General features: G+C 39.8%; 1 protein-coding gene across 1 annotated transcript in view; it reads left to right on the top strand.

The window, feature by feature from the left end:
- The window catches only part of RNMT (RNA guanine-7 methyltransferase), a 38232-nt gene extending 17073 nt beyond the window's left edge, over positions 1-21159 (top strand). Inside the window, 3 exon segments of the mRNA XM_002922873.4 lie at positions 14896-14997; positions 16355-16388; positions 19595-21159. Of these exon segments, the coding sequence (XP_002922919.2) occupies positions 14896-14997; positions 16355-16388; positions 19595-19632 (174 nt within the window). The 3' untranslated portion in view covers positions 19633-21159.
- Positions 21160-24963: the final 3804 nt, after the last annotated feature.

Raw genomic sequence — 24963 nt, 5'->3', positions numbered from 1 at the left:
TTTGGTCTAAAATCGTCAGTGAACATTTTTATGCTTGATCAACAGGATCATATTAATCAAATGATCATTAAACTTCTTTAGAGAGTGCATTCAACTTATTTTGCAAGTACCCCACAAAGTAGGCAAAGCGGTCACCTTCTGTATTTTAAAATGGGCAGTCTGAGGCCCAGAAAGGATGCATGACTTGTATCCTTGTCACAAAGCTATTAACCTTCATATTTTTTTTTAGTTTTTATAGGTGGTTTTTAAACAAAAGTCTCCTGCTATAGTTGCATCCATACAACTTTCCCTATTGGAGTGGAAGGGTCCTTTTTAAATCCTAAATTATCTTTTGAAACCACTGAACCACTAAAATGTTACATTCTTTATTGGTTGTATTTTCTGTATTTTAGAATTAAGAATATTTGTATTTGCTTTCTTTTAGCAGGAGAAGCTTATTTTTATTTTGAGGGAGAAGAAAAAACTAGAAAAAGTGTGTGTGTACAAATCACCACACACACATGCCTGTAGGTCATCATTCTTGGTGGTGCTTTGCACGTACAAAAAATGTACTTAAACAGCAAACAGCTGAATTTCTAATATCTGAGCTTATTAAGTTGGATACATATAAAGGAAGAGGAAAGAGAAGATAGCAAAGTAGACATTTCTGGATCATTTTCTTAAAAATTCATCAGGAAGATCTAAGTTTAAAATGATTCCTTGTTAGCTGGTTTGTTATAAAAAGACAAAGGAATTACAAAGAACATATAACCTTTGTAGAGAGATGGTTGTTAAAAATACTAAGTATTCTATGTAATTCATTCTGTTTTGATTTAACATGTATTACAAACCGGTACACTTCACAGTATAAGGGGATGCTACTTTTGAAATGGATTAAAAATAGTGCTTGAAGGGGAGTCTGGGTGGCTTAGTCGTTACGCGTCTGCCTTGGGCCAGGACATGATCTCGGTGTTCTGGGATTGGGATTGAGCCCCGCATCAGGCTCCCTGCTCCACGGGGAGCCTGCTTCTTCCTCTCCCACTCCCCCTGCTTGTGTTCCCTCTCTCCCTGGCTGTCTCTTTCTCTGTCAAATAAATAAATAAAATCTTTTAAAAAAAAGAATAGTGCTTGAAGTAATTTGAATAAACACTTGGCCCACATAGTCTTAAAAACAGAGCAGTGTGTGTGTGTGTGTGTGAGAGAGAGAGAGAGAGAGAGAGAGAGAAAGAGAGAGAAATAGGGAGACTGCCCATAATTTGAAGGCTGGATTATTTTCCTTATCTTCTTGAACTCAAAGAGTTCTCTGTTGACTCAAGTTTTTCATCTGTATTTTTTTTTTTTTCTTAAGTTTTCATTTTAATCACAGAGTGCTCATCAGGACAAGTGCACTCCTTAATCCCCATCCATTTTTCACCCGTCCTGCCCACCCGCCTCTCCCCTCTGGTAACCATCCGTTTGTTTTCTATAATTAAAAGTCTGTTTCTTGTTTTACTTCTTTAGTAATTTGGATGCCTTTTAATTTCTTTTTGTTGTCTGATTGCTGTGGCTAGGATTTACAGTGCTATGCTGAATAAAAATGGTGAGAGTGGACATCCTTGTCTTGTTCCTGACCTCTTTAGCGGAAGGGCTTTCAGTTTTTCCCCATTAAGGATGATGTGGGTTTGGGTTTTCATATATGACCTTTATTTTGTTGAGGTAGATTCTCTCTAAACATACCTTGTTGAGGGTTTATAGCATGAGTGGATGTCGTATTTTTTCAGATGTGTTTTCTGCATCTATTGAAATGATCATATGGTTCTTATCCTTTTACTTATTGATGTAATGTATCACAACTAATTCATGAATATTGAACCACCCTTACAGCTCAGGAATAAATCCTACTTGATCATGGTAAATGATTTTTTTTTTTTATAAATGTACTGTTTAACTCAGTTTGCTAGTATTTTGTTGAGGATTTTTGCATCTATGTTCATCAGAGATATTGGCCTGTAGTTTTGTGTGTGTGTGCGTGTGTGTGTGTGTATGTGTGTGTGTGTGTGTGGTGTCTTTATCAGGTTTTGGTATCAGGGCAATGCTGGCATCGTAGAATGAACTTGGAAGTTTTCCTTCCTTTTCTATTTTTTGGAATAGTTTGAGAAGAATAGGTATTAACTCTTCTTTAAATGTTTACTAGGATTTGCATGGAAGCCATCTGTCCTGGACTTTTGTTTGTTGGGAGTTTTTTGATTACTGATTCAATTTCTTTGCAGGTTATCAGTCTGTTCAAATTTCCTATTTCTTCCTTTTTCGGTTTTGGTAGGTTATATGTTTCTAGGAATCTATCCATTTCTTCTGAGTTGTCCAATTTGTTGGCATATAGTTTTTTATAATGTTCTCTTATAATTGTTTGTATTTCTATGGTGTTTGTTGTTATTTTGCCTTCCTCATTTGTGATTCTGTTTATTTGGGTCCTTTTTCTTCCTTGATGAGTCTGGCTAGAGGTTTAGCAATTTTCTTGATTTTTTTCAAAGAACCAGATCCTAGTTTCATTGCTTTTTGTTCAGTTGTTTTTTTAGTTTCTACATCATTTATTTCTGCTCTGATCTTTCTTATTTCCTTCCTTCTTCTGACTTTAGGTTTCGTTTATTGTTCTTTCTCTGTGTCCTTTAGGTACAAGGTTACGTTGTTTATTTGAGATTTTTCTTACTTCTTGATGTAGGCCTGTATGGTTATAAGCTTCCCTTTTAGTATTGCTTTTGTTGCATCCCTTTTAGTATTGCTTTTGCTGCATCCCTGTATTGTTATAAGCTTCCCTTTTAGTATTGCTTTTGCTTTGGACCATTGTGTGTTCATTTTCATTTGTTTCCATGTACTTTTTAATTTCTTCTTTTATTTCCCGGCTGTTGACCCATTCATTGTTTATTAGCATGTTATTTAACTTCCCTGTATTTGTGGTCTTCCTGGATTTTTCTTTTGGTTAACTTCCGGTTTCATAGCACTTTGGTCAGAAAAGATGCATGGTATGACTTTGATCTTTTTGAATTTGTGGAGGCTTGTTTTGTGGCCTAATGTGTGGTCATGGAGAATGTTCCATGTACACTTGAAAAGAATGTGTATTCTCCTGTTTTAGGATAGAATGTTCTGAATATATGTTAAATCCATCTGGTCTGCTGTGTTATTCAGAGCCATTGTTTCATTCTTTTTTTCTTTTTGTGTGTGTGATTTATTAAAAAAAAATTTTTTTTATTATGTTATGATAGTCACCTACAGTACTTCATTAGCTCCTGATGGTAGTGCTCCATGATTCATTGTTTGCACACAACACTCTGTGCTCTGGGCAATACATGCCCTTCTTATTACCCATCACTGGGCTAACCCATTCCTACATCCCCTCCCCTCTGAAACCCTCAGTTTCTTTCCAGGAGTCCAAAGTCTCTCATAGTTCATCTCCCCCTCTGATTTCTACCCCCCTTCATTTTCTTAATGTCCTCCATGCTATTCCTTATATTCCACATATGAGTGAAACCATATGGTAATTGTCTTTCTCTGTTTGACTTACTTCACTTAGCATAATCCTCTCCAGTTCCATCCGTGTCCATGCAAATGGTGGGAATTCATCCTTTCTGATGGCTGAGTAATATTCCATTGTATATATGGACCACATCTTCCTTATCCATTCATCTGTTGAAGGGCATCTTGGCTCCTTCCACAGTTTGACTATTGTGGACATTGCTGCAATGAACATTGAGGTGCATGTGGCCCTTCTTTTCACTACATCTGTATCTTTGAGGTAAATACCCAGTAGTGCAATTGCTGGGTCATAGGATAGCTCTATTTTTAACTTTTTGAGGAACCTCCATACTGTTTTCCATAGTGGCTGTACCAACTTATATTCTCACCAACAGTGAAAGGGGATTCCCCTTTCTCCACATCCTCTCAACATTTGTTGTTTCCTCCCTTGTTAATTTTTGCCGTTCTAACTGGTGTAAGGTGGTATCTCAATGTGGTTTGACTTGAATTTCCCTGTTGGCTAATGATGTTGAACATTTTTTCATGTGTCTGTTAACCATTTGTATGTCTTCTTTGGAGAAATGTATGTTCATGTCTTCTCCCATTTTTTTAAATTTGATTATTTATTTTTTGGATATTGAGTTTGAGAAGTTCTTTATAGATCTTGGATACCAGCCCTTTATCGGAAATGTCATTTGCAAATATCTTCTCCTGTTCTGTGGGTTGCCTTTTTGTTTTGTAGACTGTTTCCTTTGCTGTGCAGAAGCTTTTTATCTTGGTGAAGTCCCAAAAGTTCATTTGTGCTTTAGTTCCCCTTGCCTTTAGAGACATGTCCTGAAAGAAGTTGCTGTGCCTTATGTCGAAGTTACTGCCTATGTTCTCCTCTAGTATTTGGGGGGATTCCTGTCTCACATCGAGGTCTTTCATCCATGTAGAGTTTATCTTTGTGTATGGTGTAAGAGAATGGTCAAGTGTATGTAGCTGTCCAGTTTTCCCAGCACCGTTTATTGAAGAGACTGTCTTTTTTCCATTGGGTATTTTTTCCTGCTTCGTCAAAGATTAGTTGACCATAGAGTTGAGGGTCCATTTCTAGAGTCTGTATTCTGTCGCATTGGTCTATGTGTCTGTTTTTCTGCCAGTACCATGCTGTCTTGATGATCACAGCTTTGTAGTATAGCTGGAAATCAGGCAACATGATGCCCCCAGCTTCGTTTCTCTTTTTCAACATTTCCTTGGCGATTCGGAGTCTTTTCTGGTTCCACACAAATTTTAGGATTGTTTGTTCCAGCACTTTGAAAAATGTTATTGATATTTTGATCGGGATGGCATTGAAAGTGTAGATTGCGCTGGGTAGCATAGACATTTTAACTATGTTTATTCTTCCAATCCATCAGCATAGCATGTTTTTCCGTCTTTTTGTGTCTTCTTCAATGTCTTTCAAGAGTGATCTATAGTTCTAGAGTATAGATCCTTTATCTCTCTGCTTAAGCTTATTCCGAGATATCTTATGGTTTTTGATGCTATTGTAAGTGGAATCGATTCCCTAATTTCTTTCTTCAGTCTCATTGTTCGTGTATAGAAATGCAACTGATTTCTGTGCATTGAATTTGTTATCGTGCCACGTTACTGAATTGTATGAGTTCTAGTAATTTGGGTGTGGAGTCTCTTGGGTTTCCACATAAAGTATCGCGTCATCCACGAAGAGAGAGAGTTTGACTTCTTCTTTGCCAGTTTGAATACCTTTTATCCCTTTTTGTTGTCTGATTGCTGTTGCTAGGACTTCTAGTACTATGTTGAACAATAATGGTGAGAGTGGGCATCCTTGTCGTGTTCCTGATCCTAAGGGAAAGGCTATCAGCTTTTCCCCACTGAAAATGATATTCACTGTATGCTTTTCGTAGATGGTTTTTATGAAATTGAGGAATGTATGTACCCTCTGTCCCTACACTCTGAAGTGTTTTAATCAGGAAAGGATGCTGTATTTTCTCAAATGCTTTTTCTGCATCAATTGAGAGGACCATATGATTCTTGTCTCTTCTCTTATTAATGTGTTCTATCACACTGATTTGAGAATGCTGTACCACCCTTGCATCCCAGGGATGAATCCCACTTGGTCATGATGGATAATCCTTTTAATGTACTGTTGGATCCTATTAGCTAGGATCTTGTTGAGAATTTTGGCGTCCATATTCATCAGGGATACCGGTCTGTAATTCTCCTTTTTGATGAGGTCTTTGCCTCATTTTGGGATCAAGGGAATGCTGGCCTCATAGAATGAGTTTGGAAATTTTCCTTCTGTTTCTATTTTTTGAAACAGCTTCAGGAGAATAGGTATTATTTCTTCTTTGAATGTTTGGTAGAACTCCCCAGGGAATCCATCAGGCCCTCACCTCTTGTTTTTTTGGGAGGTTTTTGATCACTGCTTCAAGTTCGTTACGGGATATTGGCCTAGTTAGGTTGTCAGTGTCTTCCTTTCTCTGTCTTGGTAGTTCATAGGTTTCCAGAAGGCATCTCTTTCTTCCAGGTTGTTTAATATATTGGCATATAGTTGTTGATAATAATTTCTAATGACTGTTTCTCTTTCCTTGGTGTCAGTCGTGGTCTCTTCCCTTTCATTCATAATTTTATTAATTTGGGTCCTTTCTGTTTTCTTTTGGATAAGTCTGGCCAGTGGTTTATTAGTCTTATTCTTTCAAGGAACTAGCCTCTAGTTTCGTTGATCTGCTCTATTGTATTTCTGGTTTCTAATTCTTAATTACTTCTCTTTTCTTGTGTGGCTTAGGCCCGTTCCTTTGTTCCATCTCCAGTTGTTTAAGGTGTGAGTATAGGTCTCTGTTTTAGATTTTTCTATTCTTCTGAGTGAGGCTTGGATGGCTATGTTTTTCCCCCTTAAGACTGCCTTTGCAGTATCCCATAGGTTTTGGACCGATGTGTTTTCATTCTCATTGGTTTCCATGTATTCTGAATGACAGCCATGCTGGATACGGTATCCTTGGCTGCATGTTTTTCTCATTTAGTACTCTGAATAGGTCTTGCCAGCCTTTTCTGGCTTGCCAGGTCTCTATGGACAGGTCTGACTTTCTTCTGATGTTCCTCCATCTCTACATAAGAAATCTCTTCCCCCTCGCCGCTTTCAAGATTGTTTCCTTGGATCTAAGATTGGCAAATTGTATTATTATATGTCGTGGCCTGGGTGTGTTCTCACTGATCTTGGGAGGGGTCCTCTCTGCCTCATGGACACGAATGCTTGTTTCCTTCCCCAAATTAGGGAAGTTCACAGCTACGATTTGCTCAGATGTATCTTCGAGATCTCTCTCTTTCTCCACCCCCTCGGGGATCCCAGTAATTCTGATATTGGAATGTTTCGTCAAGTCACTAATCTCCCTCAGCTTAGTTTCTTAAATTGGATTCGTTTTTCCTATGACACCTCGTTTTCCTTCTTTTCTATCTTCTTATCCTCTAACTCACTAAGTTGTCTTCTGCCTCCATTACCCTGGTAGTCAGAGCATCCAGTTTAGATCGCATTTCATTCATAGCATTTTTAAGGTCTGCCAGATTAGATCTCATTTCAGCCCTTAGAGATGCTATATTTTCATTAATATTTTCCCCAAGCCTAGATATCATCTTGATAATTGTTACTCTGACGTCCATTTCTGACACCTTGGTTATATCCATATACATTAGTTCTGTGGCAGAGTCCACAGTCTCTGTTTCTTTCCTTTGTTGGGTGTTCCTTCTTTTTGTCATTCTGATGGGGTGTGGTTGCCGGAATGTACAGAGTCCAAATTATTGACTAGGACCCAAGCAAGATGGACCTGTTTTATAGGGACCTTAGGGATGTGGGCTTCTTGTTCTTCCAGGCTGCCTTCTGGGGGAGGGTCCTGCCACGCTGATACTCAGGCAACCCTGTTTGGGCAGAGTTGCCCTACCCCCAGTGGAGGGGGATGGGCTCACTGAGAACCATTTTTGGGGGGCTTTTGTTCTCTGGTGGCTTTCTGTGTCTCTTCTGAGAGTCAGAGCCGAAGTGACCATATCCAGACTTCTGTCTCAGAACAGAGAGATCACAGTCTACTCTTCACTGAGCTCTCTAGGCCACACTGACTGCATTTCTGTCTGTGCTGCTAAAAACCCGAAGTGTCCTGGTTTGTGAACCCCACAGCCACTCTCCCAGTCCTCGCTCCTAGGGCCGGGCATTTCTCTGCCCTTCTTGCTTCTAATCCACCAGCCGCTCCTGGTTTGCGCACACGCTCCCTAGCTACAGGTTTCAGTGTAGTGTGGTGACCTAAAGACCTTTCCCCACTGCTGCCGGTCTGCGTGTCTGTGCCCTGTCCCCAGCGCGGGAGGTTTTTGCCTTCCTGGTGCACGTTCACGGAGGCTCTCTCCCCCTTCCATTTATCTTCCGATATCTGCCCTCAGACTCTCGGTTCCCCACTTCAGACCTCGAAACCAACCCCCAGAGATGTTCTGTGTGTAGGGATCCAGATATATCTTCTTACATCTCAGGCTGATTTTGTGGGTGTTCAGAATGTTCTGGTAGATAACCAGCTCAATTCAGGTGACCAGTTGAAATAGGGTCCCCTACTCCTCCACCATCTTTCCTTTCCCCAGTTAAAAAAAGAATCAGTTGGCTAGGATCTTGTTGAGAATTTTGGCATCCATATTCTTCAGGGATATTGGTCTGTAATTCTCCTTTTTGATGGGGTCTTTGCCTGGTTTGGGGATCAAGGTAATGCTGGCCTCATAGAATGAATTTGGAAATTTTCCTTCCATTTTTATTTTTTGAAACAGCTTCAGGAGAATAGGTATTATTTCTTCTTTGAATGTTTGGTAGAATTCCCCTGGGAATGGACTCATGTTTTTTGGGAAATTTAGATCACTGCTTCAATTTCATTACTGGTTATTGGTCTATTCAGATTTTCAGTTTCTTCCTCTTCTAGTCTTGGTTGTTTAGAGGTTTCCAGGAAGGCATCCATTTCTTCCAGGGGGCTTAATTTACTGGCATATGGTTGTTGAAAACAATTTAATGATTGTTTCTATTTCCTTGGTGTTAGTCGTGATCTCTCCCCTTTCATTCATAATTTTATTAATTTGGGTCCTTTCTCTTTGCTTTTGGATAAGTCTGGCCAGTGGTTTATTGATCTTATTAATTCTTTCGAAGAACCAGCTTCTAGTTTCATTGATCTGCTCTACTGTATTTCTAGTTTCTGTTTCATTGATTTCTGCTCAAATCTTCATTATTTCTCTTTTGCTTGGCTTAGACTTTATTTATTGTCCTTTTTCCAGTTCTTTACGGTGTAAAGTTACCTTTTGTATTTGGGATTTTTCTTTTTTCTTTTTTTTTTTTGAGTGAGGCTTCCCCCTTAGGACTGCCTTTATAGTATCCCATAGGTTTTGGATTGATGTGTTTTCATTTTCATTGGTTTTCATGAATTGTTTAAGTTCTTCAGTTTCCTGGTTGACCCAAACATTCTTAAGCAGGATGGTCTGAGTTCAAAGCATTGTGGTCTGAGAATATGCAGGGAATAATCTCAGTCTTTTGGTATTAGTTGAGACCTGATTTGTGATCCATTTTATGGTCTATTCTGGAGAAAGTTCCATGTGCATTCGAGAGGAGTGAATATTCTGTTGTTTTAGGGTGGAATGTTCTATATATATCTATGAGGTCCATCTTGTCTGGTGTGTCATTCAAAACACTTATTTTTTTGTTGATTTTCTTCTTAGATGATCTGTTTCTGAGAGTAGAGTGTTGAGGTCTCCTGCTATTAAAGTATTATTATTACCAATATGTTTATTTTGGTTTACAGTTGGCTTATGTAGTTGGCTGCTCCCATGTTGGAGGCATAGATATTTACAGTTATTAGGTCTTCTTGTTGGGTAGACCCTTTAAGAATGATATAGTGTTCTTCTGTATCTCTTCCTACAGTCTTTACCTTAAAATTGAATTTGTCTGATATGAGGTCACATATTCTTTCAGTTTCTGCTGGTCTTGGAAGCCTCTTGTCTCTCCATGCATTCTGAGTGACAGCCTTGCTGGATAAAGTATCCTTGGCTGCATGTTCTTCTTGTTTGATACCCTGAATATGTCTTGCCAGCCCTTTCTGGCTTGCCAGGTCTCTGTGGACAGGTCTGACGTTCTTCTGATGTTCCTCCCTCTGTATGTAAAAAATCTCTTCCCCCTCGCCGCATTCATAATTGTTTCCTTGGATCTAAGATTTGCGAATTATACTATTATGTGTCAGGGCATCTGTCTGTTCTCATTTATCTTGGGAGGTTCCTCTCTGCCTCTTGGACATGTATGCTTGTTTCCTTCCCCAGATGAGGGAAGTTCTCAGCTATAATTTGCTCAAATATATCTTCGAGACCTCTCTCTGTCTCCACCTCCTCAGGGGTCCCAATAATTCTGACATTGGAATGTTTCATTGCATCATTTATCTCTCTCAGTCTAATCCCTTGGGGTTTAATCTGTTTTTCCCATGCCTCCTTGGGTTCCTTCTTTTCTATCATCTTATCTTCTAGCTCACTAATTTGTTATTCTTCCTTGTTCACCCTGGCATTCAGAGTATCCTTTTGGACTGCATTTCATTGATAGCATTTTTAAGTTCGGCCTGATTAGATCTCATTTCTGACCTTAGAGATTCTATATTGTCGCTGATATTTTTCTCAAGCCTAGATATCACCTTGATAATTGTTACTCTGAAGTCTATTTCTGACATCGTGTTTATATCCGTATCCATTAGGTTTGTGGCAGAGGCCAGAGTCTGTGTTTCTTTCCTTTGTTGGGGGTTTCTTCTCTTAGTCATTCGTTGAGGGGTGGTTGAGGGAATGTACAGAGTCCAAAGTATTAACCATGACCCAAATAAGATGCACCTGTTTTATAGGGACCTTATGGCTGTCAGCCTCTTGTTCTTCCAGCCTGTCTTCTGGGGGAGGGGACTGCCACATGTTACTCAGGCAACCCTGTTTGGGCAGAGTTGCCCTGCCCTTTGTTGGGTGGGCCGGGCTGGTCAGTGAAAACCATTTTTGGGGGGCTTTTGGTCTCTGGTAGCTTTCCCTGGTTGGTTTACCTGTCTCTTCTGAGAGTCAGAGCCGAAGTGACTAAAGTCTTTTCCCTGCTGCTACCGGTCTGTGAGTCTATGCCCTATCCCCAGCACGGGATGCTTTTGTGTTCTGGTGTTCTGTCACCTTCCCTTTGCCAGCATATGGTGGTCCTCCCCCTTCTGTTTATTTTCTGATATCTGTGCTCAAAATCTCAGAATCTACGACTCCCAGCTACATACCTTGAGACCATCAGATATATTCTGTTTGTAGAGATCGAGATATATATTCTTACATCTCAGGCTGATTTTGTGGGTGTTCAGAATGGTTTGGTAGCTATCCAACTAAATTCAGGGGACCGGTTAAAATAGAGTCCCCTACTTCTCTGCCATCTTTTTCCTCATCCCCAAGCCATTGTTTCCTTGTTAATTTTCTGTTTACATGATCTGTCCATTGATACAAATGGGGTGTTTAACCTACTATTATTGTATTATTATCACTGAGTTCCTTTACTGTTATTAATTTTTTATGTATTTGTGTGCTCCCATGTTGGGGGCCTAAATATTTACGATTGTTACAACTTCTTCTTGTGTTATCCCCTTTATTATTATCCGTTGCCCTTATTGGTCTCTTGTTACAGTCTTTGTTTTAAAATGTATTTTGTGCGAAGTAAGTACTGCTACTACCCTGACTCTCTTTTGACCCATTTGCATGATAAATGTTTCTCCATCCCCTCACTTTTTTTTTTTTTTTTTAAAGATCTGTTCATTTATTTTACGGAGAGAAAGACAGAGAGATAGGATAGACGGCCAGGAGGGGCAGTGGGAGAGAATCCCAAGCAGGTTCCATGCTGAGTGTGGAGCCTGATGTGGGTCTTGATCCCAGGACCCTGGGATCATGACCTGAGCCAAAACCAAGAGTCAGACGCCCAACGGACAATGCCACCCAGGTTCCCCTCCATTCCTTCACTGTCAGTCTGTAGGTGTTCTTAGGTCTAAAATGAATTTCTTGTATGTGGCATATAGATGAGTCTGGTTTTTTTCCATTTCATCACCCTATGTCTTTTGATTGGAATGTTCAGTCCATTTCCATTCAAAGTAATTATTGATAGATATGTATTTATTGCCATTTTATTTCTTGTTTTGTGGTGGTTTCTGGAGATTTTCCCTGATCCTTTCTTCTCTTTCTTTCATGGTTTGCTGGTTTTCTTTAATGATATATTTGGATTTCTTTCTCTTTATTCCTTGCATATTAGTGGTTTTTGATTTGTGGTTACTATTTGGTGTGTTTATAACATCTTCTGCATACAGCAGGCTATATCAATTTGATGGTTGTTTACGTTTTAACCCATTCTTTACCCCTCTCCTCCCCAAGTTTTAGGTATATTCGGTCGTATTTCATATCCTTTCATTTTATGAATTCATTGACTGAGTTTTTACAGAAACATTCATTTTTATTGCTTTTGTGTTTCCTACTTTCATAATGTCATTTTTCATCTTCCCTTTCCACTCAGAGTCCCCTTTAATATTTCTTGTAGGTCTGGTTTAGTGGTCACGGACTCCTTTAGCTTTTTGTCTGGGAAACTCTAATCTCTCCTTCTATTCTTAATGATAGCCTTGCTGGATAGATTATTCTTAGCTGCCGATTTTTCCCGTTCTGTACTTTTAGTATGTCATTCCACTCCCTTCTGGCTTGCAAAGTTTCTGTTGAAGAATCTCCTGCTAGCCTTATGTGTTTTCCCTTATAAGTTAATGACTTCTTTTTTCTTGCTGCTTTTAATATTTTTTCTTTATTGCCGTGTTTTGCAAATTTAATTAAGCATGTCTTGTTGTCGATCTGCTTTTGTTGATTTTGTGGGGGTTCTCTGTGCCTCCTGGATCTGCATATCTGCTTCCTTCCCCAGAGTAGGGAAGTTTTCATCTGTTATTTCTTCAAATAAATTATCTGACCCATTTTCCTCTCCTTCTGGGACTCCTATAATATGATTGTTATTACGTTTGATGGGGTCACTGATTCCCTAAGTTTATTCTTGTTTTACATATTTTTTTCCTCTCTTGTTCAGCTTGATTATTTTCCATTGCTGTCTTCTGGGTCATTAATTTGTTCCTCTGCTTCTTTCAGCCTGCTGTTCATTCTATCAAGCATGTTTCTTATTTCGTTTTTTTAAGCCCTTTATCTCTTTGTTATTCGTTATCTGTGTTGATGGTCTCACTGGTACTCTCCATTCTTTTTTTTTTTTTTTTTTTTTTTTTTTTTTTTTTTATTTATTTGACAGAGATAGAGACAGCCAGTGAGAGAGGGAACACAAGCAGGGGGAGTGGGAGAGAAAGAAGCAGGCTCATAGCAGAGGAGCCTGATGTGGGGCTCGATCCCATAACGCCGGGATCACGCCCTGAGTCGAAGGCAGACGCTTAACCGCTGTGCCACCCAGGCGCCCCTGGTACTCTCCATTCTTAAGTCAAGTGAGTATCCTTATGATCATTGCTTTATTTATTTATTTATTTTTAAGATTTTATTTATTTATTTGACAGAGATAGAGACAGCCAGCGAGAGAGGGAGCACAGGCAGGGAGAGTGGGAGAGGAAGAAGCAGGCTCATAGCAGAGGAGCCTGATGTGGAGCTCGATCCCATAACGCTGGGATCACGCCCTGAGCCAAAGGCAGACACTTAACCTCTGTGCCACCCAGGCGCCCCTGATCATTGCTTTAAATTCTCCATCAGGCATGTACTTATATCTGTTTCGCTTAGATCTCTGGCCACAGCCTGTCCTGTTCTTTCATTTGGGACAAATTCCTCCGTCTTCTCATTTTGTCTATGTCTCTTTGTGTTAGGAAAGTTACCTACATCTCCTGTTCTTAAGGATAATGTTTTTATGAAGAGAGGTCCTGTAGTACTCTGCCATATAATGCCCCTTGGTTCCCAGGGCTTGTGTGTCCAGGAGTGTCTCCAGTGTGTGCTTTGTGTGCTCTGCTGTTGTGTCCTGGTCTCTCTATCCTTCTAGGCCAGTCATCTGTAGAGGCTGTCTTTGCCTGTTGCGAGCAGTGTTTGTTTCCTGGCTTGAATGTGTATTTTATCAAGGTGTGCCCTGGTCTGCTTGTGAAATGGGACTTCTTGCCAATGCTGCTGGAACTGAGGCCCTGCAGAACTCCCAAGTAGGGAGATGTGCTGTGGGTAAGGGTTTGGGCCCATCTTCTGTGGTAGGGGGCCCACCACAAAGGGACTGAGGCAGGGGTGCCTGGGAAGGGCCATTCTGTCAGAGTGTAGGCAGGTCGGGATTGTCTTAAGCAATTTCGGTGGTGAGTGTTCACGAGCACTGGTTCCTGCAAGTGACTGGTGTATATGCTGAGGAATCACAAAGGGAAATGGTGCTAGCCAGTTCCTTTATTCTTGGAGGGGTCTCTGATGGCTATGTCTCTGAGGCACGCTCCAAGATGAGCAGTAACCTTCCCACTGTGTGCCCCGGGTGCTCTTCAGATTGCTGTTTCCATGTTATATGTCTGCGGGCTGTTTGCCCTGCCTTTTTTCCCATAGCAGCCCCAATGTCCTCCGAGGTCTCCCAGAGCCAAACACTGACCAGGCTTTAAGCCCCACTGGTTGCAAGAACTCACGAGATTCAGGCCCTCTTGCTTTCCAAGCCAAATGCTATGAGGATTTGTTTTCCCCGTATGCTCCCCTGTGTGTTGGTCTGTTTCTCCCCCTTCTCAGCAACTGCAGCTCGCTCCCCACCAAAGTGGCCACAATCTCTTTACCAAACCATGTATCTGCATTCCCTGTCTTCTTCAGTGTTGCCTCTTCTCTACCTTTAGTTGTAGAGTTTGTTTTACCAGTCTTCAGATCGATTTCTGGGGTATTTAGGATGATTTAGTAGTTATTTTTTTGAATTCATGGAATGAGGTGAGCCTTTGGGCCTCTTACTCCACCACCATCTTCCCCCAGGATTTTGTTTTTTCATTTGTATTATTTTTAATTTCTGTTCATGCTTCTGATGGCTAATATATCACCATAATGTTTAAATTAACATTTAGCTCTTTTGATAATAACTTCCTTCAACTTTGTGTTACAACAGAAAAAGTCTTTCGCTGGGAGTCAGGGAGATGCAAGTGTTTGCTGCTAAGTGGTCCTTGCAGGTGATTAAATAAATGGTACAGTTTTGTCTGACTGTAAATATTCTATGATTATCATCAAAGTTGACTATAATAGCTACTTTGTTAAGGAGAGCATCCCCTTCTCCCATTTTTTTTTCGTATTTCAAAAGTATGTGTAGTTTATATTCCCGAAATAATACTTAAGGATTATTTTCTTAATTATTTTATTTTAGTGACTTGATGTTTTTAATTCTGAATTATAAGTTTCATTTAATTTCCTAACTAGGAATTTCACTTGCTTCCCTAGCCATATCCAGCAAACGAGAATTCCAGACTTGCCTCCGAGAAGGTGGATGACTACGAACACGCAGCAGAGTACATGAAGGGCAGTCACGTAAGGTTGCCTTTGGTAAGTTTTCATGTGTAGCATGTTTTATAGAAAATGAAAAAAAAGCTTATGTTATGTGGAAACTTACGAAATCATTTCATTGGTTTACAAATCAGATACATGTTAGTCTGTTTTCCCTTTTTAGAACCATAGAATAGAAAATCAAATGTTTTAATAGTGAGAATGGAATGCAGTAAGGATGGGGAGAAAGTTACAAGCTTGGTTGGAGAGTGCCTTGCTGTATCATTATATCTTAACCTAGGCACTCCTGACTTACTGTGTTCCGTAGATTAAATTCATGGGCTCATGAACGTACATGGAGAAAAATTACATTTCCATTTTCACTGACTTCCTTGTGGAAGTTCACACTTTCTTTAATTAAGAATGCAATAGTATCACAATGGTATTAGATAGAGCTGTGACTTTGTTATCAATAGAAATTACAGATTTGCATAACACATTTCTGCTGACATCTTAGACTATCATTTACATTCATCACTTCTTCAAAATCACATAAGTTACTCTATCTTGTTAGTAGATGTGCAAAGCAGCATATAGATGACTGGATCAACATGTTTTTTAGTATTTTGGTAAGTATTTTAAACATAATTTATTTCCTTTGAGTGATAACGGATTTCGTGATTCCTTTGTAAAAATACAAAAATCTTATTCCCTCCTATAATGCTATTGGATGTTTCAAGATAGGCTTTTTTATTTTTTCATTTTCCAAGTTAAAAATATAAGATAGATGCTTTTTCCAATTACACACATGCACAAATACACTCTTTACACAGTTCACCCTTTGGTTGAAAATCAGTGGTTTAGAGAATTAGGCAGAAGGGCAAAATTCAGAGGATGACATTAAAGTCTCATTGATTGCTTTTACGTATTTAGGTCACAGTAGTATTAACAGTAAATTTTGTGTGTAGTTGACTCTTGAACAGTGTGGGAGTGACTCTTCATGCAGTCAAAAGTAAGCATATAACTTTTGACTCCCTGAAAGCTTAATTACTAATAGCCACTGTTGACCAGAAGAAGCCTTCTGATTACATGATCAGTTAATTAATACATATTTTGTATGTTATATGTATTACATACTGTATTCGTACAAAAATGTAAGGTAAAGAAATGTTACTGAGAAAATCATAAGGAAGAGAAAGCACATTTACAGTATTGTATTTGTTGAAAAAAATACACATATAAGTATACCTGCACAGTTCAAACCTGGTGTTGTTCAAGGGTCAACTTATTTTTATAGTGAAGTAGGGGTATTTGGGCACTTTTGTCCAATATTGAAAAGTATGCATTTATGTATTTCCATATTCAATCTAAAATATTCTGTTTTGTTTTGTTTTGTTTTGTTTGTTTTTACTTTCAGGGAACCTTGAGTAAGTCAGAGTGGGAAGCCACAAGTGAGTATATCATCAGTATAGATTTATTGACATTTTCAAAGATCGTTTCAGAGTGATCGTTAAAATTTGAAAACTTTGGAACTTTTCCGACACGCGTTAGGGTGTACGTGTTTATGTTTACGTAGAATCCCTATGTATGTCTAATGCCCTCTTTCTTGCACAGCTGTTTAGTGCCAAGAGAAAATACATGCAGGATGTTCCTTAATATAAACTTTCACGAGCATTCTTAAACATTTTCATTGCCTACTCATTACTACATAGCCATCTGCATTTGCTATCTTTACCTCAGATTTCTGTTAGAAATTTTGGCTTATAGAACACTACCATGTATTTTGTTTTTAGCCACTCTGATGTTGACAACAAAGGCATAATTAATAAGTACTACAACATTTAGTGAAGCAGCAAGGAGCAGGATATTTTAGAGGGATGTGGGATTGGGAAGGGCCTGGTACGGAGACGTTCTGAAGTGAGGTGCCTGTCTTTGGAAGAGAAGTCAGAGGCCTGGCAAATCTTGAAGTCCGTGGATGTTGAGGAAGTGAAAGCCCAGATCCTCAGTGTTAAGATAATGATAATACCCCTATATGGCTGCCCTGAGGACATGAAAGGTAGTTCCCCCTGTTCATTTAAGTATTTGTTGATTATGTTGAAGGCATAAGTGATAATCGGACAATCCATTTGATAAGTGTTGAGTATTGACTTTTGTGAAGTTCTGTGAAAGGGCTTTGGGGGATAAAAAAAAGTAAACAGTTGTAATCTCTACTTTCCAGATGTATACTGCCTCATGGAAGAAACAGACACAAATAAATGCAGTACTAGGGAAACTGTTTTAAGTGCTGAAGTTTCTATAATGGGGGAAAAAGATGAAGGAGAGCCTAAAGAAAAGTAGTAAAATCTGGAAAATAATAATAGTTGATAAAATTGAGTATTTAACATGTGCTCAAGCATGACTGGAGACTTTTCACATGTTGTAACTTATTTAATCCTCACAACTTTAGGGGTAGACTACTTTTTCTAATACCTCCTTTTCACAGGTAAGAAAGCACTTTAGTAACTTGTCTGAGGTCACAGAGCTAACCCAGGTGATTCATACTTGTAACCGTGGCCTCATGTGCAAAAGGATTGTTCTTAGGACTAGCCGAATTGGAGAGAGAGGAAAAGGAAAGAACACAAATAAAACCAACATATTGAGCCCATCTGTCTCAGAATATTGCTACCCTTAGTGGAAATGGGATTAGAGGACCAACAGACTGGGAAATGTGTGCCTAAACCTGTACATTTCCTTACTTTTCCTAGAGTGGAGATGGGGTCAGTTATCTTAGATAGCCTTCCAGTCCCAAAGTATGATGTAAGGAAAACAGCTTTGGTCACAGGTAGTGATGGTGGTACTACCTGTAGTTTAGAACCTTAGTGTGGACCTTAGTGATAGCATCCAGATGATGATTTAGTTGCCCCCCAGACCGTGGAGGGAGATGGGTTAGAGATGTGAAAAGCAGTCGGAAAGGAACAGTGGTCACATTGCAGCCAGGATCTAGCATGTCCGGATCAGCGTGTTCTTTGATGAATGACACTAAGTTCTAAGTTGGAGGGCTCTGTGGACTGGAGAGTATCTTGCCTGGTGGCAGAATCTAATAAATTCAAGAAGCTATACTTCAAACTCCTGCTGGTCTGATCATTAAGCTCCTATTACCAGAACCTGCTGCTCTAGAAGATTCTTTAAATGTGAAAGGAAAGTAGAGAATTGTTGCTGATTTGCTTGTAGAAGTGGTCCAAGATTTCTTTAAATCCCAATTGATATGCCTGCATGGAAGGCATTTCATATAAGTGACACTTTCAGAATGTTTGAGTTAGAAAGGAAAGAAAGTTAATATATTGCTGATCTGAATTCAAACACTGCTTCTTCGTGGTTTTAAATGACCCTAGATTTAGGGCAGGTGAGGACTTCGGGGTTGTTTGCAGTAGGTTCTGATGTGTTTGGGGTGGGTTTGGCAATTAGACTGAGGAAGGATCGCTTGGAGTGCGGGCCACACTAAATAATGCTGGCCGCTCCTAAGTCTTGTAGCATACTTGTGAATGTCTTGGACTGCTTTGCTTTCTTGTCTTCTAGAAGAATCAACCGTTGCTATCACCCTGACTGTTCTCTGTCCTTCCATCTACTGCCAACAATGTTTCATTTCTCCTAAAAGAAATTGGGAACTAGTAGGTGAGGAACAGAGAATAGCATTACCAAAGTAGCATTTTGGAAGGACTGGTGTGATACTCCTGGACAGGTTGAGGAAAAAGCTCGAGGGTTGGGAGGTTTTTACATGGTCTGCAGTGATCCATCTCTGCCCTGTTCAGAAGTTAACTCAGGAAGAGAGGACACCAAGGTAGATGGCCTACTATCTTGACCTGCTGACTGAATGTCCTAGTGTCGACACTGTACGTCCTTGTGATGTTTTGAGGATTTGTCATTTTTTCAGGTGTTTGCTTACCATAAAATCTATTAGTATCTTATTAGAAGATGTAATAGGTTTGAACTTCAGTGATGCAGAATGAGAAACCACAGATGCACTTAGATGTCTTTGAGTGAACACATGCCAAAGCAGGAAATCATATGTAAGGGAGAGTATTCTTGGGACTGGAATATCACTGTTGGGGCCGGATAAATATCTAAGCATCAATTGTCATGTAGCTTTTGGCACACTTTCCTTATCATTCCCTACAATACAACAATTGGATAATTGGATGAATTTCAACTTGTAAGTTATATATGTTCCTTATAATTCTTACTAGTTCCCCCCCCCCAATAGAAAATCTAGATGACCAATGCCAGAAGTAATCATGGTAGTGCAGTTATTCTTAAACCTGTCTTGCTCCAGATAAAAAGAAGTTAATAGATTTTTTAGTTTTAATTTTCTTTTCCTTTATACTTTTAATTTTTCTTATCTCAAACAGTTTTTAGAGACTTTTAGAGCTGTTAAATTGTTTTTCTCAAGAGCTGTAATATCACTGAGTATTATAGTAAGTGGATATGTGTTTTCAGGTAAACAGCTACGACCCCATATCTGCATAAGTGTGACTCAAGATAATTGAGGACTTAGAAATAATGGGATTTTTCCCTTCAGGAGCTTGAGAATTTTCACCAAATTACAAACAGGACTGAAATTTTTCTGTTTAGCCTATGGATATGAGAAGCCAAACTCTAATTTTTATTATTTTCTTTTTAGGTATTTACTTGGTTTTTGCATTTGAGAAGCAGCAGTGAGCACATATGCAGTAGCACCAGGACAGCTATATCCTGTCCTGTACAGATTTGAATGATCCATCCTAGATTTGACAACTCTCTGTTTGTTTGTTTTAATTATTCTAAATGTGCAGGATGCTGCCGGAAACTCCAGTGTATAAATTCAACATTTGCTGTCTGTGACAGATGAACTTTTGTGTGTGTATATAAGAATGAGTTGGGACCTTTGTCTTTAAAAATCTATTTTTAAGTAATGTCTAAGAATTCCATTTGCCTCACTACTCCTTAGCGCGTAGAAATTACAGTATGACTTGTTAGAGCTACTGAACTCTTTCCACAGTGCTCTGATTTGTTCAGTGTTTGTTTACAGTATTAAATTCATTGCAGTTGTAGAATTGGTATGGGAGCATACTGGTTTGTGGGGGTTTGTGCTCATTTCTGTAGTTTTGTTATATAGTGTTTTTCAAGATTAAATGGATTGTACGACAGAATGTGTTCAATATGTTCAATGTGTTCAATATATATCGCTAAAGTTTTAGGTTTAAAACAAAATTTTAGATGGTTGTGAAAGTTATTTACCTAGAATTTTAGCCAGTTACTGCATTTCATTATAAATACTAACTACTTTATTTGCTAATATGATCTAATTCTGGAACTGGTTAGATCTAGTTTTATATGCCAGCATAAAATTGTTTTGGATTTTAGGGGCTTTATCTTAAGAATTGCCTTCCATAGCAATTAATGTTTCTAGTTCTCAAGAATGTAATTAGATTTCCCTTTCTTCATTGAACAAAAATGCCATAGTTGTTTTTCCACGATTTAATGAAAATCCGTTCCATGTGAACCTGTTGCACACTTTCCTCAGATATATGTATGGAACTGCAACAGGACGATGTGACTAAAGGAAGCTGAAAAGCAGACTTCAGATGAATTCTCTTTGGTGTTAGATACAGCTTACCGGCACCGTGTGCTGTGTAGATCCGTTACTCCCCTTCAGCCCTAAGAGAAGCAGTACCTGGTCTTCTCTTACATCATACTTTGTGCAGTAGGAGCCAGCATCCCATCACCACTCAGAATTTGTATTTGCCATTTCAGAACTGTTAACCGTTTTCAGCCCTGGCTTCTTGTTTGACTCCTCTTCAAAACTGACACCTAGGTAAACTGTTGTCCTTACTTTACATTACTGTTTAAAAAACTTGCCAGTGTTTAACAGGTGTAGTGAAAAACTTACAAAGAACGAAACAGAGCAATTATTGTGTATGCTTCTAAAAATCATTTATTTAATGCATGGATTTAAAAGACATTACTTTTCTATAATTATCCAGAGTACTTGTTTAAAACGTGAGGTTTCTTAATTTGTTTATATATGTTGTTTATTCATGGTGTTAGAGTAACAGACCTTTTAACGAGAGAACATGGGTCACCTAATTTGTATCTTGTGCAATTTGTCAATCTCCAAGCTGTTACCAGTTTACAAAAATTAAGTCTTTTTGCCTTAGTGGTGGTTTGCCATAAGTCATTTGGGGAAATAAATAATAATATTTCTGACCATGGTGGCTGCCATTAGCTAACAAAGGTTTGGTGATGGTGCTGGGAGGTGGGTGGGGATGGTGAGCTCTTAGTGTTGCAGGTTCATTTTAATTCCGGGGGAAGTTCCAGAAAGTATTTTGATAATTTGATAGAGGATGTGGCTACTTTATTATTTCCTATCATCATTTTCATTTCCTTAGCTAATTTTAAGCAAGTAATAAAACATTTTAGACTCTTGCCCTTTCCACCCCATGGATGATTTGTGGGAGAGAAGGACCCCCTGAAGAATGGAGTGAATGGTGGTAATACAAAGCAGAAAAGGAAGGTGGAGTCCCACGGGGCCTTCACTGAAGGGGTAGAAAGGAGTAAAGGAAACCCAAGTGGATTGAGCCAATGTCTTCGCTTGGAGCGAGCAAGCTGTTGTGTGTACAGGAGGCCCGTGGAGCCACACCCAGAGGATGCAGAGTTCTGGTGTTGCCCTTGTGCTCGAGCTTTATTTTTCTCTTGGCCGCTTCTGCTCTTCACTCTTCTCCCTGACGCCTTCCTGCTGCAGCTAAGTGTCTGGGCAGTGACTCAGGAAGAACTTTTAGGAAGAGGTGGATCTTGGCCATCACCAAGGTAAAAGCTGGGAGGACAGTCCCCCACCCCCACCCCATAGTCTGAATGTTTGGGAGTTTTCCATTCAAAACTTGTAACTGTTATGAAGGGGGCATGGTTCTTCACTATCAGGTCAGTGATGTGAAGTTTGTGGGAGTGATTACAGGCACTCCAGTTTGTCCTCCGAGGATGAAAGTGACATGAAGATCAAGCCAGCCGTTTGTGGAGAGGACACAGCCTGCAGATTGGGAGGATTGGTCTGGTAACATGCCTGGATTGTGGTATAACAAGAATGCTCAAGTTGAATTCTTTGGGCCTAGAATACACTAATGGATAGTCACCATGTAGCCATCATGTTCAGGGAGACAAAGTGGCTATTTCCAGGGGGAGGAGTCCTAACCTGCACACTGCAGCTGTCTGTGGGTAATGACTGCTCTTCCAGTGCCCACCGAGCCTCTGGTTCCAGTGTGACTTCCCAAAGAAATTTGCCTTCAGGGAGAGAAGGCATTGATTAGAGACTGACTTCTATTAACTAATGTGCATAATGACTGAAAGGTAGATTACCAGTACAGAGTTTCCTAGCCTACCCTGTCTCTGAATTTGAAAATTGAGGAAATGTGATTGCTACCCAAATTCATGTTAGTAGCGTTAATATGGCATCAGAGGTGTGCCAAGTGATGGGGTTTGGGACAGTGTGCAGTGTTGGTCAGCAGTCGAGAGGTAGAAAAGGCATCGTCAGCTATCAGAGGTCCAGATCTCCAGTCACATTAGCTCTTGTGGGGATGTGTTCTTCGGCCTGTCTTAGCTTATCGATATTATATTATTTTGTTAAGTCTTCAAGTATCTTAGTGAAGATGTGGTTTCTTGTATAGGTCTGCCAGTGTGAATATTCTAGCTACTGAATATTTTTCATTGTTGATAAACTGACTTTGTGTTGCCTACTTCAGGCTTTGTATGTATTGTGAGCCAGTTACTGCCAAGGTTTCTGTGTCTTCAGAGTAAGGTCAGATCCGGGGACCAGGGCCCTATAATAATTGTACCAAAATGCCTGTGGTATTTACTGGCCCTTTGGTCAAATAGGAAGCCTAGGGATATGATGTCACCACCTCCCTAGATGCTGTTATGTGAAATACTGCATAACTGGTAAGTTTCTTCATTTCTCACCCTCTGACAGAGCAATGTTCCTGATTGCTTGAAGGCTGTCAGTGCAGTGGCTCTTACACTTATCTATTTAGTGATATATGTGACTAAGCTGGGGGACAGCCACCCCTCCTCCCCTTCTCAATGTCTCTTCTCTCCCATGTAATCCTGAAACATGGGAGCCTGCTCCTCACTGCAACACTAAGCAAGTGTGGGACACCCAAGAGTGCCCTCCTCAGTTTGGGGAGACTTTTGGGTTAGCCCCAAAGCCCTCTGCTCCCTAGATCTATCCTGGGCCATGCTTCCTTGGGGACAGCATACCTTGGATAAAGCCAGGTTGACAACATTTATTAAGTTCCTTCCTTAGGTCAGTTACTTTTCTAAATCTTTTTATTTTGATCCTTAGAACTATATGAGCTAAGCACTGTTATCCCTGTTTTAATAATGGAACTGAGGCACAGAGAGAGTACAAAGTTGCCCAAGCAGGGCCAAGATTTGAATACCCATATCCCTCAAGTCAGGCCTGCAATCCAGTCTCATGTTATGCACCTCAAGGGGTATTATATCCAGATGACTTCTCTCCCATTCACTACCCACAACTTCAAATGTTAACTGGTTGGTTCTCCAACCTTTTGGTTCAAACTTTTGATACTTATTTTGGGGCACCTGCGTGGCTCATTTGTTTAAGTGCCTGCCTTTGGGTCAGGTCATGGTCCTGGAGTCCTGGGATTGAGCCCCCTGTTGGGCTCCGTGCTCAGACCCTGAACCCCCCATCCTGCTTGTGTACATGCATGCGCGCGTTCTCTCTCTCTCTCTCTCTCTCTCTCTCTCTCTCACATAAAATCTTAAACACATACACACACACACACCTTTGATACTTACTTAAGCGTCCCCTGAGAGGAGCATTTATCCTGCGTGAGAGGCTTTGGGGCAGAAAGAGCAGAAGGGCATTTGAGTGTACTTAGAGCCCGAGGGTAAAAAGTGAGTAATCGACAGGCAGGAGGGCAAAGATAAACTTGAACTTCACATTTTGATATACGTGCTCCTTTAGCAAACAGTCCTGTAGCAAGTCTAGTTTAGCCTGCATCTTAGGGGGTGAGGGATGGTTCTTTTCCCACTGTCACCATTTGGACGTAGCAACACGTGGGAGCACAAGTGTGAGTATAGCCAAAGGGAGAGGGGGCAAGAGAGAAGGAATAATTTCTTCAGTCTGAGTTGATTACCCAGACAGAGGCAAATCATTTTGTTTTAACCTTTAATAAACCAAAGGTCTTTGGTTTTTAACAAGTGGAACACAAGTACAATCATCACTTCAATCAGCAAACTATTACCACCACCCTAGAAGCCCCTCTCATGTTCCCTTCCAGTTACTACCTCCCCAGGGGTAACCACTGACTTCTAAGAACATAGATTAGTTTTGTCTGTCTTTGGAGATAATACAAATGGATTTAAGTAGTGTGTACTCTCTTGTATTTGGCTTGTCTGCTGTACATCATGTTTGTAGGATTTTTGTTGCATGTATTTGTACGTGGTTCCTTCTCATGGCTGTATAGTATTCCATTGCATAAATAAACCATATATTTATCACATGGATGTTTTGTTCATTCCCAGTTTGGGAACTATTATTAACAGTACTGCCTCAGATACTCCGGTACATGAATTTTGGTGCACGTAGGTACTCGTTTCTGCCTAGCAGTGGAATTGCAGGGTCACGGTATGTACATATGTTCAGCTTTCCTGGATACTGCCAGTTTTCCAAAGTTCCAGTTGCCGTACCCTCAGTAGTGTCTCGTCTTTTTCATTTTATTCTGGCAGACATGTAGTGGTACCTCACTGTGGCTTTAGTTTTCATTTTACTGATTATTAATGTGATCGAGCACTTCACATACGGTTATTGCCTTTTGACTATACTCTTGTTATGTGTCTGTTCAGGTTCTTTTGGATGGATTATCTTTTGTATTGACTTGTGGTTTTCAAAAATATATTGATTCTGGATGCATGTCATTTATTGAATGTATTATGAGAATGTATTGAATTGTGTGTGTGTGTGTGTGTGTGCGCGCGCGCCTGGGTGGCACAGTGGTT

The sequence above is a fragment of the Ailuropoda melanoleuca genome, chromosome 14 (genome assembly GCF_002007445.2).
Source record: "Ailuropoda melanoleuca isolate Jingjing chromosome 14, ASM200744v2, whole genome shotgun sequence".
NCBI classification, from domain to species: domain Eukaryota; kingdom Metazoa; phylum Chordata; class Mammalia; order Carnivora; family Ursidae; genus Ailuropoda; species Ailuropoda melanoleuca.
Note: the sequence above shows the minus strand (reverse complement) of the source record. Positions and strands in the feature narration are given on the sequence as shown.